Source organism: Scyliorhinus canicula, chromosome 7 (assembly GCF_902713615.1).
Source record: "Scyliorhinus canicula chromosome 7, sScyCan1.1, whole genome shotgun sequence".
Taxonomy (NCBI): Eukaryota; Metazoa; Chordata; class Chondrichthyes; order Carcharhiniformes; family Scyliorhinidae; genus Scyliorhinus; species Scyliorhinus canicula.
Genome location: NC_052152.1, coordinates 169,784,175 through 169,805,358, shown reverse-complemented (window position 1 = coordinate 169,805,358; position 21,184 = coordinate 169,784,175). Strand labels below are relative to the sequence as shown.

General features: G+C 42.7%; 1 protein-coding gene across 1 annotated transcript in view; it reads left to right on the top strand.

Moving 5' to 3' along the window:
• The window catches only part of prex1 (phosphatidylinositol-3,4,5-trisphosphate-dependent Rac exchange factor 1), a 273,537-nt gene that overhangs the window by 94,284 nt on the left and 158,069 nt on the right, over window positions 1-21,184 (top strand). Inside the window, exons 2-5 of the mRNA XM_038803244.1 lie at window positions 1,534-1,605; window positions 2,500-2,622; window positions 14,822-14,926; window positions 15,484-15,585. Coding sequence (XP_038659172.1) covers window positions 1,534-1,605; window positions 2,500-2,622; window positions 14,822-14,926; window positions 15,484-15,585 — 402 coding nt within the window. The remainder of the gene's footprint in view (window positions 1-1,533; window positions 1,606-2,499; window positions 2,623-14,821; window positions 14,927-15,483; window positions 15,586-21,184) is intronic.

Sequence of the window (21,184 nt, the reverse complement as noted above, 5' to 3'; positions counted from 1 at the left end):
TGGCTACCAATGGTTTTATACTAGTGTCAGTAAGGTGTTTGCAGGATTGGGTCACAAGTAGCTAATAGCCCTAATATAAACTCAGTTTTGCTGAGGCTACCGTCCAAGAGGACCTCTTTATCACTCAGCATTTATGCACCAATTGTTACCTAAAGTGTTGCAGGTGATGCATATACATGCAATGTACAGATGAACCTGGAATTTTGTATTTGAGTTCAACTCTCACTGCAATATGTAAGCACTGGACTTGTGAATGAATGGTTGATTGTTACCAGCTGAAGCTTCATTTTTTTTTTCAAACAGAAATTAAACTGGAGCCGAATTTATTTGGTTATTCAGTAAGTTGTTTGTGTTCTGTCCAAATCTTGGCCTTGATTCATTCATCTACTTGGGGGGAGCGTGAAGGCTGTACAATTCAAGAATACTTTCTTTCTCTTACTTTGTAGATCATTTGACAACGTTCAATTGGATGCACTTTTGAATTAATCGTTACCAATCCAAAGTGAATATTAAGCTTCCAATGTCATTAATATAGTATGTCAACATTAATCTGAGAAGGCAATCAATAGAAGTTTGGTGCAAGTTGTTAAAATTGCTTAATGTTCCGACCCCTTGGCTAGTGCGCGACCAATTCCAGCCCCGCATGTCCCGGAGTCGCAACACAATTGAAATTAGCAATTAATTCTTTAAAAAAGATCCATAGGGTGGGGTTCTCCATTGGCTGATGCCGAAATCGGGAAATGCGATTGGACAGAGAATTGGTTTCGACGTTGAATTCGTGGCCGGCGCCAGTATCACGCCAAATCGCAATTCTCCGGTGCCTTGACAGCGACGTCAATGCGTTCCACTCGCACGTACAGTAAATGCCTTTGTCTTATCAAAAGTGGGCCTAACCCGGTATTCTCCGGGGCCTCCTCGATTCTCCGTTCCATTGGGGCGAATTTCCAACAGCGAGATTCACTTGTGCTTTTAAAAATCGTGAACAGGCGCCGGGGACCGGGGGGGTTAACGGGGGTTGTGTGGGGAGCTTGTCCTCCCTGAAGTTTGAACGTTTCATAGAATGTGGTGAGGAGAACATTTTCCAACTTGTATCTTCCTGCATTATCACCGTTAGTGAAGGATCTTCTATTGTGAAGAATTGTGTTCAGCCCTGTGATGTCTTGTGAGTGGCTGTTTCACTGTTTGATCTCCATGGCAGGCATTTATTTTTGATCATGAATCATTTTGAAATAATGTGCTCAATGTTATTTCTGTTTATCTGGTTAAAGTCAACACCCTCATCTTTTCGCAGATTAGTTTTTGTCACTGAACAAGATTAAACCAGAAACTAGTGACCAGAAGTGTTATAAGCTTTGTCGTCTAATGCATTGTACTTCCTGCTTTTCCTTTACTAAAACATGATGCCTACAGATAACAGATACTATAAAAAGTGTTGACATTGAAATGTACTTGAAATAATTTTGTATTTCATATATTGGTTTGAGTGTATCTTGACGTGCATAAAAGTAATAAATCTTTTTCTTTTCCATGTAGTCATTCCTGCATAGAAATCATCAGAATGATGCAGACAAGTCAGAAAAGCAAATCACTGAAGAACATCTCAAGGTAGGACCATTGTAAAGAATAAAATGAATTCATAGTATTTCTTAATCGTTCATTGCATTTGTTCTGTGGTCATTTGGGGTCTAGTGAAAAATCATTAATTGAGCATTTGTTGGATAATTAAATTTACTGTAATATCTTCAAATCGCTGTGCAGGTTAGAGGAAAACGCCACTTGTGCTTATTGAGAGATCATTTTGTGCTCCTTTCCATTCTGCATTATTTTTCTCTGGAAGGGTTGGCTGGCAGTGTGTGCCTCGTCTTTGCTTATAAAGCTCTAGTGGCGGTTAATGGACTTTGTTTTTGTTGTTCCCCATTTTGTTTCCTCCCCCCACCCCGAGAAATGGCGCCCCTATCCACGAGTAGTCTTCATGACTTCCTAGCCGAGGCCAAAACAAAACCGGCACAGTGCTGTTGAATAGCGGAGTCTTTCTCGGTACAGAAACACTTCTCTAAATACGCCGTTCAGTGGCCTTTAACTTGAGTCTGCTGAATTGTGCCCATGGTCATGAGCATCATTGCATCATCATTGCATGTTTTCCAAACATTGGGAGCTGGAGCAATGTCCTGCTTTGTGAAGACGGTTAATTCTGGTTTACTGAAAAAATGAAGGACACACCCTAACAAAAAGAAGACCTAGATTTGTTTTCTTTTTTCTCACTCCGCACTATCAAGGTTACACCCAAACCGTTTTAGATTGGTTTCCTGTGCAAAGATGGGGCTTCTTATCTAACCTAATCTAGAAACTGGGGTGGATTTTGAAGAATATTTTTGGTTCCACAACCATTTGCTCATGAAGTAGATATTTATCAGAATTCAGCAGAAAATTAGTTGTACCTTTTAAAAAATATTAATATAGGTTTTTTCCCCTGAAAATGGTTCTACTCTGTTTTTTCAGATACTATTTTCTAACATTGAGGAGATACTTGACGTGCATATGCTGTTCTTGGCAGCTCTTGAGAGTCGCCTACAACCAGAGCCACAACCTCAGCATGAACTTGGAAATATCTTCCTTCAGTTTGTGAGTACAGTTAGTTTGTATTTTATTTGTGCTCTTTTGCTAATCCCATTTCCTGTCACTTGACTTTGGGCTCTTAAATTTGGCATCTTTAACTTTAAACAGCTTTTAACTTTTTCTCTGCCACCACTTTAGATCCCTCAGGGCGGTCTGCAAACACTAGTCTTTGGGGAAAACACTGGAAAGCTGTCCTGTTAATTCAACATCTGCGTTTGTGTAACATCTTGACAGTTCATAACACATTCACATTCAAGCCAACAGCCACAACAGATGAGAGAAGAAATACTTTTCTTGCAAAAATTAACTGGTGAAACTTGTCGGCAGTCAGTCAGGCACCAACATTTTCCGGAACTTTGATGTTCAACCAACGATCACCAGGGGCTTAGCCGGCAAACCTGGGCCCCAAGCACTAAAATGAAGCCCATCATGTGTCTCAGGGGAATGTGCAAAGTCTCATGGCAATATTCGACAAAGGCAGATATTCGTTCTCCTGGAACCTTGCCCAACGTTTTTCCCTCGTCCAGTGCCTGTTTGCATACAGCAATGAGATAAAGTATCAGATAATCTGGTTTTAGTGGTGTTGCTTGATGGACAGAGGAAGGACTGGATACTGAGAGGAGTCCAGTCCTCTTCGCCAACATGCTATGGTATCTTTTAAGTTCTCCTGAATAGGTATATGGTGCCTTGGTTTCACATTCAACTGAAAGTTTGCACTTCCAACAATGTAGCCCTTTTATTGCACTGGATTATCAGCATCGTTTGTGCTTGGATCGGAACCCATGCTCTTCTAACTCCAAGCCTCGGCAATGCCTGTTCATTAGGTTAAGGAGGCTACAAAAAGATACAGATAGTGAAGAGAGTGAGGAAAGATCTGGTAAATGGGGAAATGTGAAATTATCCATTTTGGCAGGAAGAGTAAAAAATAAGCGTTTAATCTTAACAGTGAGCGATTGCAGAGCACTGAATCCTACTGCATGAATCACAAAAGGCTAGTATGCAGGTACAGCAAATAATTAGGAAAGCTAATAGAATGTTATAATTTATTGTGAGGGGAATCAAATGCAAAAATAGGGAGGTTATGCTTCAGTTGTACAGGGCACTAGTGAGAATACATTTGGAGTTACAGGTACGGTATTTGTCTCCTTATTTAAAAGAGGATGTAAATGCATTGGAAGCAGTTCAGAGAAGGTTTACCAGACTAATACCTGGAATGGGTGGTTTGTCTTATGAGGAAAGGTTGGACAGTCTAGGCTTGTATCTGCTGGAGTTTAGAAGCGCATGATTGATTGATACCGTTAAGACCCTGAGGGGTTTTGACAGGGTGGGTGTGGAGAAGATGTTTCCTCTTGTTGGAGAATCTAGATTTAGGGGTCACTGTTTAAAAATAAGAAGTCACCCATTTAAAATGGAATTGATACATTTTTTCACTCAGACTCGTGAGTCTTTGGAACTTTCTTCCTAAAATATTTGATGGAAGCAGAGTCTTTGAATATTTAAAAATAATACTTTTGTTGAAGAAATTTTTCATTATAACAAAATAATACCACACTATACCACCAATGCATAAAGATACAACATAAAAATCACAACACAATCAATACTCAACAACTCCAGTAAACCCAACTCTTCAAACATATAACTAAACCCTCCCTCAATAGCTGACAGTGACTAACTCTTTGAAAGAGGAAATGAATGGCTGCCATCTTGAGGACAACCATTCTACCAACCCCCTAATGATGCACTTGACCGTCTTCAGATATAGGAGCTTCAATAGGTTACCCAACCAGGCTGAGGCACTGGGTGGAGTAGGAGACCTCCACCCAAGCAGAACTTTCTTTTGGGTTATCAACAAGGCAAAGGCGAGGACATCCACCTTCACCCCCACCTGCAGCTCCAGCGAGTTTGAAACCCTGAAAATGGACAGCAATGGACAAGGCTCCAGATCGAGATCAAGAATCTCTGAAATGGTGTTAAAGAAGGAGACCCAAACATTTTCAAGTTTAGACACAATAGAACATGTGGGTATAATTTGCTGGTCCCCGAGAACAATGCTCGCACCCATCCTTCATCCCTGAGAAATAACACTCATCCTCGCCTTCGTCAGATGTGCCCTGTGCACCACATTGTGAATCAAGCCGCACCTAGCACATGAGGAGGTAGAGTTGACCCTGTGAAGGCCCTGACTCCACACGCCCCCATCTAAAACTGGACCAGTTCACCCTCCCACTTTCCCTTCACCACACCCAATGGACAGATCCTTCACCTCCACCGACAGGATCTGGCCATAAATGTCCAAAACCTTCCCTTCAACTGCATCGGCAGGTGAAAGGAATAAGATCATATTCAAGAAGAGGGTGAAGGTGCCAAGGGAAATGAAGAAAGCACCTTACTCAAAATTCGTGAACCTGGAAACATCTAAATAAATTAGTCCTCTGGAGTTAAAATTTGTCCAACAACTCCTCAAAACTGGCAAACCTACACTCCACAAACAGATCCCCAAAACTATCCTGACCCTCCTGCCCCCATGACCTGTACTTTGAATCTAAAGCTGCTGGCACACGGAGATGATTACTACAAATAGGGACTAACAATGATTTGCGAGCTTAAAATGTTTCCTAAACTGCCTTCAAATCCTCAGACTGGACACCACCACCAGACTCGAGGTAAATTTAGCAGGGGAAAACTGTAGTGAGGCTGTTACCAAAGCCCCCAGGCTAGAACCACTAAAATACCTTACCACGATAGAATCCATACAGTGCAGAAGGTGGCAATTTGGCTCATCATTTCTGCACCGACCCTTGGAAAGACAACCCTACCTAGTTAATCTCCTGCCCTATTTAAAGGGCAATTTGGCATGGCCATTCCACCTACCCTGCACGTCTTTGGACAGTGGGAGGAAACTGGAGACTCCGGATGAAACCCACGCAGATACGGAGAGAATGTTGAAACTCCACAAGTCACCCGAGGTCAGATTTGAACCCGGACCCCGGTGCAATGAAGCAAGAGTACTAACCTCTGGACCACAGTGCCATCCATCTTCCCCCATATGGACTTTGGCTCCTTAAGCCACCCCAGTACTCTTTCAATATTAGTTGGGCAGTAATAAAATAACAAATGAATTATCGCTAAGCCACCTGACTGTCCCTCTCTCTGAAGAAACGCCCCAGAAATCCTTGAGGTCGTGCCAACCCAAATTAAGGAAGCTATCGATTTGCTGACTCTGAGAAAAAATGATTTGAGGAGAAAAATGGGAAGACACTGAAAAATAAATAAAAACCGTGGGAGGACTTTCACTTCAACAGCCTGAACCATGCCTGCCAAGGACGGGGGGAGGTTATTCCATTTCTGCGAGTCAGATTTAGCCCCATTCACCAGACTAGCATAATTTAATTTATGAAGTCAAGCCCAATCATAGGCCATCCCAATACCCAGATAACCAGCCAGACACTCAGATAACAAAGAACAATACAGCACAGGAACAGGTCCTTCGGCCCTCCAAGCCTGTACCGGTCATGATACCACCTTGGCCAAAACCCTCAGCCCTTCCTAGTGCCATATCCCTTTGCACACATCTTATCCATGTATTTGTTGAGATGCCTTTTGAACGCCATTAATGTATCTGCTTCCACAACCTCCCCTGGCAATACGTTCCAGGCACTCACCACCGTCTTGTGTAAAAAAAACCTGCCTCGCAGATCTCCGCTGACCCCTCCACCCTGAGAAAGAATGCCTGCTGATCCACTCTATCCATGCCCCTCATAGTCTTTTAGATCTCTATCAGGTCACCCCTCAACCTCCATCATTCTAATGAAAACAGTCAGAGTCTATTCAGCCTCTCTGCAGAGTTAACACCCTCCAAACCAGGCAACATCCTGGTCAACCTCGTCTGCACCCTTTCCAAAGCCTCCACATCCTTCTGATAGTGTGGCAACCAGAATTGTGCACAATAACAAAAGTTAGATCTAGCAAGGCGGAAAGGCAAGATACCTAGGTCGGCTCCCCTCCGTGAGGAATTCACGGAAAGTATTCGCTCTACACCAAGAAGGAGCCAAAGTTCTGAAGTAACTTTAAAAAAAAAAAAAAAATCATTTACACGATGTTGGCATTGCTGGTTGAGTCAACATTTATTGTTCATCTCTAGTTGTCCTTCAGAAGGTAGTGTTGAGCTGCCTTCTTGAACTGCTATAGTCCCTGAGTTGTAGGTACACCCACAGTGCTGTTAGAGAAGGAGTTCCAGGATTTTGACCCGGGGCAGTGAAGGAACGGTGATCAATGTTAACCCCCCAGGATGTTGATTGTGGGGATTCAGCGCTGGTCCTGCAGTTGAATGTCAAGGGGCGATGGTTAGATTCTCTCTTAGGAGATGGTCATTGCCTGGCACTTGTGTGGCGTGAATGCCACATCAGTCCAAGGCTGAATATATTGTCCAGGTCTTGCTGCATTTGGACATTGACTGCTTCATTGTCTGAGGAGTCGCGAATGGTGCTGAACATTGTGCAGTCATCTGCAAAAATCCTCACTTCTGACATGATGGAAGGGAGGCCATTGATGAAGCAGCTGAAGATGGTTGGGCCTAGAATACTACCTTGAGGAACTCCTGCAGTGATGTCCTGGAGCTGAGATGATTGACCTCCAACCACCACAACCATCCTCCTTTGTGCTAGGTATAACTCCAACCAGCGGAGAGTTCATTTTAATATAACACACGGAGTCCACAGCGAGGAATATATATTTCTTTTAACAACAAGTATGTACATGCTAAACGTCACTGAGCACTCTCTCTCTAGCAGTCGGTTGTACACTGGCCGACCTTTTATACAAGTACGAGTAGGCAAGGGACCTCGTCGTCCTCAAAGAGCACTGGGAAACAATCATCCCCACGTTGTGTGTCCTGTGCTGGCTATTACAGTTTCCTCATGATTCCCATTGACCAGTTTGGCTAGGGCTCTTTGATGCCATTCTCGGTCAAATGCTGCCTTGATGTCAAGGGCAGTGACTCTCGCCTCACCTCTGGCATTCAGCTGTTTTGTTCATGTTTGAAGTTCTGTAATGAGGTCAGGAGCTGAGTGGCCCTGGCGGAACCTGAACTGAATGTCCATGAGCAGGCTATTGCTGAGTAAGTTGCTTGCCATTTCAACTCACCATCTTGCTCCCACATCCAAATATCCGTCCTTGGCCTGATAAAATGTTCCAGAGAAACCCTGCACAAACTGAAGGAACAGCACCTCGCCTTCTGATTCGGCACATGATAGACTTCCGGACTTAATATTGTGTTTAACAACTTCAAACTGTGACTCTCTCTACCTTCACCCAATTTTTATTTCTATTACCTTATTTTCATTTCTTCCATTGATCTGTTGTTTCCCTCCATTGTTTTCCCCTCCCCCACTCCACTTTGGGCCAACCTTTCCTAATTATCCTTTGACACACTGCTCACCTTTGGTCTGCCATTCACACATTGTAATCTCTTTATGTGCCACTATCAGCAGCCTTCTTAGCCTTAATCACTCCTATTTACATTCCTTTTGTCTTCTGTTCTTGACATCTTTGTCAATCTTCACCTACCACTGTCCCCCTATCCAGCCCCACTGCTCCACCCCCCCCACTACAGTATAAATCTGACCCCATTTCCAGTTCTCTCTAGGTTTGACAAGAGTCATCCAGACTCAAAACGTTAGCTCCCTTCTCTCTCCGCAGATGCTGTCAGACCCGCTGAGATGGTCCAGTATTTTCTGTTTTTGTTATTGCTGAGTAAGTACCACCTGATAGCACTATTGATGACTCCCTCCATCACTTTGCTGATGATGGAGAGTAGACTCATAGGGCGGTAATTTCATGTGTACAGGACACACTTGGGCAATTTTCCACATTGCCGGATAGATGTCAATGTTGTAGCTGTACTGGAACAACTTGGTTAGGGGTGCAGTAAGTCCTAAAGCGCAAATCAACAAGTACTATTGCCGGAATATTATCAGGGCCCATAGCCGTTACAGTCTCCAGTGCTTTCAGCCATTTCTTGATATCATGTGGAGTGAATCGTATTGGCTGAAGACTGACATTTGTGATGCTGGGGATCTCCGGAGCAGACCGAGATGGATCATCCACTCAGCACTTCTGGCTGAAGATTGCTGCAACTGCTTCAGTCTTGTCTTTCGCCCAGATGTGCTGGTCTCCTCCATCATTGAGGATGGGGATGTTTGTGGAGTCTTCTCCTCCAGTGAGTTGTTTAATTGTCCAGCACCATTCACGATTGAATATGGCAGGACTATAGAGCTTACATCTGATGCGTTTGTTGAGGAATCGCTTAGCTCTTATTACTTGCTGCTAATGCTGTTTGGTGCACAGGTAGTCCTGTGTTGTAGCTTCACCAAGTTGACACCTCATTTTCAGGTATGCCTAATTTCATTATCTCATCCATGGCGGAGACTGGGTCCATGATATAAAGAAGCAGATCATCTGCATACAGTGGGCTCCCTATGCTCCCTCCCTCCCCACTTTATCCCCCTCCAATCTGTGGAAGATCTCAATGCTATGGCCAATGGTTCGCCAGCCAAAGCAAGCAAAAGCGAGGACAATGGACCAACCCTCCCTCGTACCCTTATTCAACTGAATGTAACATGAGCTCAAGGCATTTGTGTGAACATTTGCGGTGGGGCCCTGTACAGAAGACCAATCCAAGATATAAACTTTGGCCCAAAACCAAACGACCGCAGTATCTCAGTACCCCCACTCCACACTATCAATGCCTTTTCGGCCTCCATTGATGCAGTCACCTCCGGTTTGGACACAGAGAGGGGGAGAGGGCAACATGTAATAATCAACGTACATCAGCTGACAGCTACCGACCCTTGACAAAACCTGTCCTTCCGAGATCACCTCTGGAAGGCAGGGCTCCAACCGCAGTACCAACACTTTAGCCAGCAATTTAGCATCAGCATTCAATAATGAGATAGGCCAATGTGGTCTGCACTCTGTAGGGTACTTGTTGTTCGTCAGAATCGTGGAAATAGAGGCATGTGGCAATGTAACATGTCCCTAGGACATGGGATCATTAAACACGTCCAATATCAGTGGGATAAACTGCCCTGCAATTTTCTTCTCTAACTCGATGGGGAACCCATTCCGGCCCGGAGCTTTACCCAACTGCATTAAACCAGTATCCTCAGGGCCCAACTGGGATAGAATGTCCCCCTTGAGCATCGCAGCTGGCTCCCCGCCTTACCCATTGAGAGTAATTCAAATTGTGTCTGTAACCTTTTTCTACTCTCAGCAACTCTGGCGAAGGAGGAAATGAGTACTAATGGTCCACCTCTAGGATGGGACTTGACAGCCTCTGCCGTTCCACCCTACCAGTCCTTTCCTGGTGTTCCTTGTAGGCGATTATCTCTCCTCTAATGACCACCTTAAGGGCCTCCCACAATGTTGAAGGTGAGATATATTCAATGTAGTGAACTCACCAAAGACAGATGATATACATTCGCAAAATCCTTCCTGCCAACAGTACCATGTCCAATTTCCATGGCAGGCGTTGAGCAGGACCTGGCTCGAATACGAAATCCACAAAATGTGGGGCATGGTCTGAGATCACAATTGCCGAGTACCTCGCCCTTTTCACCCAAGGAAGAAGAGGTCTACCCGCCACAAAATGTCAATCCAAGAATAAACGAGCAAGGAGCAGACTCCGGTTCATGCGCATGTTTTGCTCACTTATGTGAGCAATTTTTCTTATTTACCAGTCTCACATCCATTGCAAACTTTTTGAAAAATAGGATTTGTAACTATTTGTCATGGGCTAACAGTTATTCATTGGATCTTCAATTATTGCACGAATATATATGTGTATTTTTAAATTGGTGCGTCAGAAAGGCTGCACTGAAGGGAGTGTGCACATATCTCTGTAATTTTGTGGCTAGACTGCATGCCAAGGCTGTTGATGTTTATGTGTACGTGCAGTTCTGCTGACCTATTGAGTAGGATATTTTAAAATTTGAAATATTTTTGAAGTATCTGGGACTCTACATATGTGTAATTTGTAACTGCAAAACCTCCTGCAGTGAGTGAAGTATACTTTACAAAGAAATCAAATTTTGCAACCGTACTGCATTTCTACAGCAGATCTGATGGTGAAAATTGAAGCAGCTTGTCCTCTTTCCTGCATTCCTATAAATGAACAGTCAGCAAGTTGCTGAACATGAAGTTTAGTTCATTCCTGCGTACAACCTATGTAACTTACCCGTCTCTGCTTCCTATACTCAATCATGGAACTAAATCCATTTTAGTGGCTAAATGTCTTGGGTTCTGTAGGGAAGGGATTGTTGGAATTCAATAAATCGTGCGGTCACCTGGCAGAGATAGCAGTTTGTAAGTTCTTACTAAAATTTATAATAATCTTTATTGTCACAAGTAGGCTTAAATTAACACTGCAATTACGTTACTGTGAAAAGCTCCTAGTCGCCACATTCCAGTGCCTGTTGGGTACACCGAGGGAGAATTCAGAATGTCCATGTGGTGATATGCATCACTGTAAATACTCACGGGGTTAATGTAAATACACGTAGGCTAGCTAGACACTAGAGGGAGCACCGGAGACATAACACACAGACATTCAACCAATAGGCCAGTTAAATAGGACACGATCAATGGGCATTCACGACACACACACAGGTGGCACTACCATGGGGGCATTACACCAACCCATATATAAAGGACACAGCACACATGATCTTCCTCTTTCCAGTGGAGACACTCAGTGAGTACACAGAGTTGATTTGAAACACATCACACCCACCACCTGGATTGTAGCAGACTGGTTCGTCAGTCTGAGTAGCTATAGCAGGATTAACAGGAGAGTCGAATCCAAGGAGGAGAATTGTTAACAGTTTAATAAACGTGATAAAGCTATCTCCATGTCTGAACCTTCCTTTGTCAGAGAGCACATCAAGGAAGCAGCTCATGCTATGTCAAGAGCATAACAAAACAGTCCAAATACCTAACAGCACGTCTTTCGGGACTTGTGGGAGGAAACCGGAGCACCCGGAGGAAACCCCCACAGCCACTGAGAGAATGTGCAGCCCCCGCACAGAAAGTGACCCAAGCCAGGAATCGAACCTGGGACTCTGGTGCTGTGAAGCAACAATGTTAATCACTGTGCTACCGTGCTGCCCATTGTATTATATAACATGCATTATTAGACAAATTCACAGTGGGTCTGTTTATAAAATGATTTGTTTTTGAGTATTACATAGTGAGGCAATTTTCCATGCAATTGCTTTGGAAGAATTTAGATTTGAGATAAACATGTTTAAATAGAACCACCCATTTGAGATTAAGGTGGGTCACTCAGTATGGACCAAGGCTGAGAATTTCCAGCCTAGCCAGTGGTGACGCTGCCCGCTGCTGGCAAAGCCAGAAAATCCCACCCATTGGCTCAGTTTGCGTCAAGATTTCACTTCTTTCGGACAATTTTTAATGGAAGAAAGTTTTCAAAACTGCTTCCTTGTACACAAAAACACTTCCTTCCTGGTGCAACTATGATACTCATGATGCTTAAATATTCAAAATGTGTTTGGTTACATTTTATTGGGATTGGGGACGGCTGGGAATAATGTATTAGTTTGGTTGAATATGTCCAAAGATATATCTAGGAGCTGTGTGCTTTTATGGATTAAACTGGTTCCTTACCAAACTGAATTGGTTCATTGAGTTTCCTACCCAGAGCTGCAGTTGGCCATAATTTTGAGGTCAGCAGCTAAGTAAAGGTGGCCGGTGCTGACCTCATAGAAAGCTGCTCACAAAAAACTAATCATCTGGGGCATGATTTTCTCTTTCAGTTTAAATCTAGTGCCCTGGCAGCAGTGATGTCAGTTCCCATTTAAAGCATTCACACACAACAAACTAGAAAATTAAACGACCATCATATCCTTCATCTTTCATTTAAATTTTCCGATAGTAAAATAAATGATTTGGATTAAGATGGCAGTTGAGACAGAAACTAAATTTGTCAACAGAAGAAAAGTAGAACAAATGTACTTTTTATTATAATGGGCAAATTTCATATTGCATGAATTCGCTGCTTTTCTGGGCCTGTCAGCCTGTTTTTGCAGCAGTTTCAGTATGTCATTTTAATACCCAGTTACATTTTCTTTCAGTAATATCCTGGATGGCTTTTGCAGTGTGTGTGTGTGTGGGAACCAGTGTGTGTGGATCTAGTGTGTCTAGTCATTTCCATTGATTTAATTTCCATGACTGAGGTCTGTGGGGGTTCGGTTGAGACGATGGAGCAACAGTATACCTCTGGAGAAGCGTGGAAATCACTGCCAACAGCTTGTGGATCTTTGCATTATTCTGCATGTTGCTGTCAGTTTAAGTGGAGGTATGATGGCGAATACTTCACAGTTTGGCGTAATTTCCTACAATGTTCAGGGCACTATGCCTTCAGACACTTCACTTAAATAGCACAGCTGTTTGATATGGTATGAATAGAAAGTCATGTCACTTTCAGATTACTGCTGTCTTTTTAGATCAATAGGCTGGTAAATTTTCAGTTAACCTCTTGAGGTAAAGAGCCTTTTTTATGACCTGCTTATACAGACTCATACTAGCTAATGTGGGTGGCACAGTGGTTAGCACTGCTGCCTCACAGCACCAGGACCCGGGTTCGATTCTGGCCTGGGGGCGGGGTGTGGAGTTTGCACTTCTCTCCGTCTCTGCGTGGGTTTCCTATGGGTACTCCAGTTTCCTCCCACAGTCCAAAGATGTGCAGGTTAGGTGGATTGGCCGTGCTGAATTGCTTTAGTCCAAAGGTTAGGTGGGGTTACAGGGTTGCGGGGGGTGGCATACATAGGGTGCTCTTTCAGAGGGTCAGTGTAGACTCACTGGGCCGAATAGCCTCCTGCTGCACTGTAGGGATTCTATGAACTAATCACATTGGGTCTGTAGGAGTACTGGCATCCCCATTTCCATGACCCTATCAATGCAGGAATTCTTCAAATTAATCAGTCCAGGGAGACATTAAATTTCAACCAGACTGAAGGAGCATGTATGCCATGTAAAATATTACATACTGTTTGTAGTAATCCACGGGAGGCCGGAGTCACCACACCAATATTTATTTCCAATAACGATATTACAGGAGCAGCTACAAACAGTGCTGCTAGCAGTCCAGTCAACTTAAGACTGGCTCACAAAGCCTACACAGATGATGATATGGGCCCCCTCAATGAGCTATCATTGAGGGAGCTCATACTCCAATTGGCCAACCAATAAAGCCAATTGGAGTTCATTACACTGTTCTTCTCTGGAGGCCCAAATAAAAGTTGGTGTAAAATTTTGAAAATCCAGTATAAATGAATTGTGAGCTACTAAATGCGAATGGTGAAGTGCAACTGAAACTTGATGCTTCATGTCAGCGTGGCAGAGAATGTTATTACATCATAATTGTTGTTTATTTCATTGGAAGGCCACTCTTACAAGTGGTGCTTGATTTGTCACGACCTGTGCTACACTTGTTTCAGTGGATATTTCCCCCTTTGGTGTAGTCCTTTTGTACCATGTATCTTCTCTGACCAGATGGAAGTAGTGGTAAATTTATTCTCTGGTCTCGGCCAGTGACACTGTTTAATTTTTTCTGTTTGAAACAAACCAAAGTGAAGTGACCGACCTCAGCACCATGCCTCCAAAGGTGATGTAATGAGATGCTTGGAAGTTGACTGTGTGGAACATTGTGCAATAGGTTGGTACTGTTTCATGTTGGATCATTGTGTCACCAGCAATTACTTAACCTTAGTCTTAATAGTGATCTTCATAAGGAGATCATAGCCATAGCTAATATATGGACATGTATATGTGTGGGATACATATGACTTTTATCATGGTTTGGTGAGTAGATGTATGGATAATAGGATCATACAGCACAGCCGAAAGCCATTTAGCTCCTCCTGCCTATGAGGGGTGCAACTACTGTGAAAAATAGGTGGCTGGAGATCATTAACCTTTTCTTTGAGTCACAACCCTCGAGAATTGGGCACTCACTGATTATCATGTTTTTCTCTCGAAAGAATCTTAATTCACCATACAGATCCCAATATGTTTATCACCAGGAATGCACACATTTAATGTAAATTTAAGATTAAGCCAATTTAAAATTGTCGCACAGAAATCATTTTCTTTCATGCTGATGTGATCATTGTGTTTGTGATTGTAGAAAGACCGATTTTGTGTCTATCAAGAATATTGCAGCAACCACGAAAAAGCCTTGAGACTTTTAATGGAATTGAACAAAATACCTGAAGTGCGGGCAATGCTTTTGGTAAGCTGTGTGGCCTGTCCTCAAATTCCCATGGAAGTATATTTGTTTGTTTAAATATGATGTGAGCAATTGGTTGAAGTTCGCTGCGTAATACAGTTATCCTTCTTCAGTTAGACTCTACTATAAGTATTGCTGTGAGCCTCATATTCAGCAGCAAACTTGTTTGGTCAGGAATAAATAATTCCAGTGTTGATTTTAATCCCCTGCCGTGAGGCATTGGCTAAATATGTAAAATATGTAAGAATTTTATACAGTTTTTTTTAATATAGCATTTTATATCCAAAACCTAAGATTCACTTCATATTTATTGTGTTGACACAGACACCTCTAGGATGCAAATCAAGATATTTAAAATTTTGGACATGAAAGATCAATTTAAACTCTTAATTTAGTTACAATCTTGATGGAGAAATGTTAAAAATAAAAATTCTAGAATGGGAAATTGTTGTTGGCAGCATTTATCTTAAGATTTACGTAATCATCCAGAGAGCCTATCATTCAAAGATACGTCCATTTAAAATTGATTGTGTGACTTACCAGTTCCACTTTCATTTTAGAATTGCATGGTACTAGGAGGTATGAAGACCACGGATATTCCATTGGAAGGCTATTTGTTAACACCGATACAGAGAATATGCAAATATCCGCTGCTACTGAAGGTAAATAACTGGAATAAAGAAAATTATTGAATTGGGATTATTCTGTGTGGTTTCTTCCAGCGGTTTGTGCGATACTGGGATAAATCTTTTGTTTCAATAGATCACTTCCAGTTTGATCGAGATTGATTTCCACAAGAAAATCAAATTCATAACTTGAATGTTGCTATGAAATATTTTCAATTATTTCTTGACATGTCCCTCTGCTTGAAATTTCAAAATTTCAGTTGCCTGGAAGAGGTTGCAGACAAGTTCTTTAAATCTGTGGTTCATTATCAGATAACCTAGCAATTAAAATGTTTGCATAATATTTTCCATAATAATAATTTGACTCCAAACAGTTCACGATTTAGGGCGGGATTCTCCGGCCACACCCGCTCAGCGACCGTAAATTTTGCCTGCGGTCAACGAGCCTTTACATGGTCCGCATCTGTTGCGGCAGGCAGGACGTAAGAATCCGGCCCGTAATGTTTTTGGTCAAGAATTATGGGCGGAATTTAATGAAAAAATTGCTAAGTTCATTTTTGGCGGGCTTGCGGGTTTTTCAGGGATTTACCAGCCGACTCTGCCAACTGATTTCCCACTGCTCTCAAACTTGATCTCTTTTTTGGGCCCTGCGGGGTTTCTCACAAGTCTGTCCCACACTTCAAATTTGTTTAAGCACTGGTGAGCTGAATGCTGAGATCGGCCACCATTTGAAAGGGTGCCTCAATCTCTATAAGAGAGCTTGTGGGTTCTCCACCCCCCCCTCAAACACTCATGTCACCCTCCCACAAATGTGGGCCCACCCCCAACTGAGGACACCTTGCTATGCCTCTTCAGGCCCTCCCCCTTCAAGGCAGCCATGCAGCTGCGCACACTGCTGACTGCCCATTGTGAACTTCGGGCCCCAGCCAACCCATCAGCAGGATGGGCGTACTCCAGTGCAACCAGTACCATCTTGTTGGCTGGGATAGTGTGTGTGGCAGTGAAATGTGTATATTCAGCTACAACTTGACAGCCTCCCGAGTATCAATGATGAAACCGGCGAATCGTGCACCATTTCCCATTGGAATCTATCGTATTCCACTTGGTGTCGGTGCTAGCCCCTCACGGTTGCTGAATCGGTCCAGGGGGGCACCAGTTTTGCTGTCGTGGAAGTCCACAAATCCTGCCCCAGCATCCTTAGTCTCAGGAACGGAGAATCCAGCCAATGATTTTTCAGAAGAGATGAAAGTCTAAATGTTGCCTCTAAACTGGTATGCTTATAGACAATAGAACATTGCAGCGCAGTACAGGCCCTTCAGCCCTCGATGATGCGCCGACCTGTGAAACCAATGTAAAACCCATCTACACTATTCCATTATCATCCATATGTTTATCCAATGACCATTTAAATGCCCTTAATGTTGGCAAGTCCACTACTGTTGCAGGCAGGGCAATCCACGCCCTTACTACTCTCTGAGCAAAGAACCTACCTCTGACATCTGTCCTATATCTGGACTGAGAAAAACCCCATTTTCATTAAACTTTTAAAATCTGTTGTTGTCTGATTCCAGCAGTGTAACACAGTACTAAATTTTATATCTCTCGTAACCTTAGTGAAGTGGAATAGTTTGTGGAAAGTATGGTGCGTCTAATACTTGGAGATAGTCCAGTAACTGCAACAGTTAATCCATAGTTCAAGGAGGAACCTGATTTTAATGTTTCAATTGTATTACGTCAGGTCCTTAGTTTTCTTGAGATTTGTGATAGCTTTTCAGCAAATACAACAGTTGATTATTACTGAATATGCCCATGTGGCTGAATCTGAAATGATGTCTAATGTACAGAAGCAGATGTTTACAGATGTTGTTATTATTGGACAGTTTTGCAATACTGAAATTTAAATAATTGGATATCTTGCTTGTTTGGATTATCAAAAGTGTAAAATAGATAAACACACCAAAGAAACTTGGGAAGTTTTGCTCTGGGGTGGGTTGGCATAACAGGCGGGAGGATTAGAGTCATACTTATTATTCCTGCTTGTGTTGAGTTAATGGATTTTCTTATGCAATATTCCTAAATCGTTGAAAACAAAATCAGTCGTGTTATGTTGAGAGAAATGTGCTATTGAAACTTGCGCCTTTGACTTAATTTGATTGTTGCACTGCCATGGCCAAGAAACCGAGGGCAAGCTGATCCATTTCTCTTGTAAGCATTTCAAATCACACAATTTAGTGTTGAAAATTGGTGAAAAAACATCCCTCCTCTGTTTCCCAACGCCTGCGTACTTGTGTCATTAGCAAGTAACAGTGTATAGTACTGCTGCTTCACAAGTGCCTAGGATCCAGGTTCAATTCCTATTTTGGGTGACTGTCTGTAGAGTTTGCATATTTCCCTCCGGGTGCTCCAGTTTCCTCCCACAGAGTCCACAAATGTGCATCGTAGGTGAATCGGCCATGCTAAATTGGCCCTTAGTGCCAGAAATATATGCCCAGTTAGATGGATTATCCATGATCAATGCACGAGGGAGTGCTCTTTCGGAGGGTAGGTGCAAACACGATGAGCCGAATGGCCTTCTGCTGCACTGTCGGGATTCTATGGATTCTGTAGACTGGCTCATCACAGAGTCCCCTGCAAAGAACAAGTGGATTGATTGGATTTTGGTCATCTTGACGACTTATGGCTCCAAAACCAACTCCCATGTAACTTAATGCTTCTAGTTACTTTGCTGGTCACAGCAATGATTAAAATAGTAACCTGGGAAAATATACAATGCATCTACAATGAAGGAAATAAAGGTTATACCCGTGTGTTCTCGCTCATCAGCACCTAGTTCCAAAATGTAAAACTTCACTTTTTATATTTATCATGAGTACTGTTGCATTCAATGATGTGCAGTCAGACAATTTTGCACAAAATGTCTCAGAAAGGAAATGCTGGTTCATGTACCTGGTGTGTTGATTGACTCACTTTGCATCTTTAGGTTGTGGCTGCAAGTGGAGTTGTACAAATAAAGCCTCTTCTCCAGTTTCTATGTTGCTGTTGAATTCACGATAACCTTTCATATACAAGTACTCCAACAGGAATTCATGAATTCAAACTGTTGTGATGTGACACTCACTTTTATAAAGGCATCCTTCAAGTGAGTTTCCCAAAACAAGGAAGTTGAGAGTCAGCACTTGTTGGTCCCACATATTTGATCACTGAACTATCTTGAAAGGGTACAGATCTTTGAATGCTTTGACACCAAGTATCAGTGACACATCTTTGTTGACTAGACTTGCAGATCTATGGATTGTACAACTTTGACATCTAAGCAGCTTGCAGCTGGATGGAAATTTCTGTGGAGAGGCAGAGATATGCTGATCAGCCAAGGTGGTTCTGGTTTCTTGCCTTGCTGGAAGTATCCCATGCGAACTCATCCAAATTTGTTTGCTTGAATCCATGTTATTGTCCCAGCTTTGCATTTGATGCAGTTCCGGCAACCCGTAATCTGAGATTGGCCTATAGCCCCAGGATGCCACTATTTAAAAATGCATTGGTTGGCGGTTTCAATGTGGGGGCGCCTTGTTGATGGGACTTAAATTTATCCTCACTTTGAACCGTGCAATGTTAAACAATGTGGTTTCCAGGGTATTGATTGCAGGTTGCAGGATTATGAGAAGCCTCCTGCTTGATTATTGAATATTATGGGATAACCTGTTGATATTGGAGTTAGCTGTGCTTACAGTCCCCTGTCTGTTTTAGGCTTACTAGGTTTAGGTTCAGTGTTCCACTCGCTCAAGTGGTATCCAAACCAGTCTATAATGAATGACCCCTAGTTTCAGAAGGTGCAGAGGAGGTTTACCAGAATGTTGCCTGGTCTGGAGGGTGTTAGCTATGCGGAGAGGCTGAATAGACTCTGACTGTTTTCATTAGAACGACGGAGGTTCAAGGGCGACCTGATAGTGGTTTACAAGATTATGAGAGGGATGGATAGAGTGGATGAGCAGGAACTCTTCGCAGGGTGAAGGGCCAGTCACCAGGGGGCATAGATTTAAGGTCTGTGGGACAAAGTTTAAAGGAGATGTGCAAGGCAGGTTTTTTACACCGATGGTGGTGAGTGCCTGGAACATGCTACCAGGGGAGGTTATGGAAGCAGATACAATAACAGCGTTCAAAAGACATCTCGACAACCACATGGACAGGATAGAATTCCAAATGCCATATAAAATACTCAATTGGTATATTATGTTGAAAAGATGTGATTATTTGAAATGTTTAGATTCTCTGCGGTTTTTACAAAATAAGTAGCTCTCCTGCCCATCCTTCTCTTGTTCTCTTTCATCCTTTCCTCCCTCATCCCCAATGATGTGACTGGGGTCAGGGCTATGAAATTAGAGTATCCATTTCTGAAAATAGATATAATTGTAGTCTGTTCACAATCTTTCAGTTAAGAATTTGGAGGAAATAGTTTTTTCTTCCCTTTTGGCTACTGGGGTCTAATTAGAGGTAAAGTGATCTTCCTCAAACATGATCTGCCAGTATCTGACAACAAAATAGGGAGGATACAATGGCCAAAAGCATTATTTACAGAGAGATGTTTTTATACAGTTAGCCCTGCTTAGAAAGCTTGCTATGAAATGTATTGTGAACTTGGCTATCTATACCTAAACAACTTCTAACTGAGGTAATAATCTATTTTGAAAAGAGAAATCCATGGATGAATTGACATTGGAGACATTCCTGTTTAGAAGTACGTAAATAATTTGGGCAAACCAAAGCTAGATTTAATTTTCAAATGATAAATTTGTGGGGCAGCTACAAAGTGGATAAACCGAGTACAGAAGAATCAGGATAAGCAGCAATGGTTGATTAATGAGTGGAAAATGCAAGGCAATGAGTAGGGAAGGTAAATAATGGATACAACATAGAGCAAACAGATTTGTGGGTTTTGCTCGACAGTTAACTAAAGTCACCAGCGCAGCCTGAGTTGACCCAGGAATGTATATCCAGAGATCAGAGCACAAATCACCGTTGATGGTAACATGTCCATAAAAGACACTGAACGGGCTACATATAGAATATCTTGTCCAGTCTGTAGTGATCTGTATATCTGATGGTATATGAAGGGTTAACAACTGCATCATGGTGTTGGACAACCACTAGTGGCAGCACTAGATTCAGGTATATAAACTGAACTCGAGGCTCTTGGGTCTCTTCAAACCAGGAGTGACTAGACAGCAGAGTGTTAGAAAGATATAGCTTAGTTGGCACATGTAGTTAAACATAGTTAAACCGACTTCCGGTGGCTGTGATGGATCAGTAAGCCACACATTTGGGAGCTCCCGTTTTAAAGAGATTTTTCGGCTCTTTTGAGAGCCCAAAACGGAAATTTTTCTACGTCTCCCGGTGGGGGAAGGTGTGTTGAACGACTTTCCCTGCAGTCCATGACTCGAACTCGGAGTGGAAAGGGGGAAAAAACAGCAGCAGCTCCTCAGAAAAAACGGGGGAAGGGATCCAAGATGGCCGCCGACAGAGCTCCAGAGGAATGGAGACTCTGGGCCCAGGAACAACAAACTGATCTCCTGCGCTGCTTTAAAGAATTCAAGGATGAAGTACTGAGCTCTCTGCAGGAAACGAACAGAAGGCTGTCAGA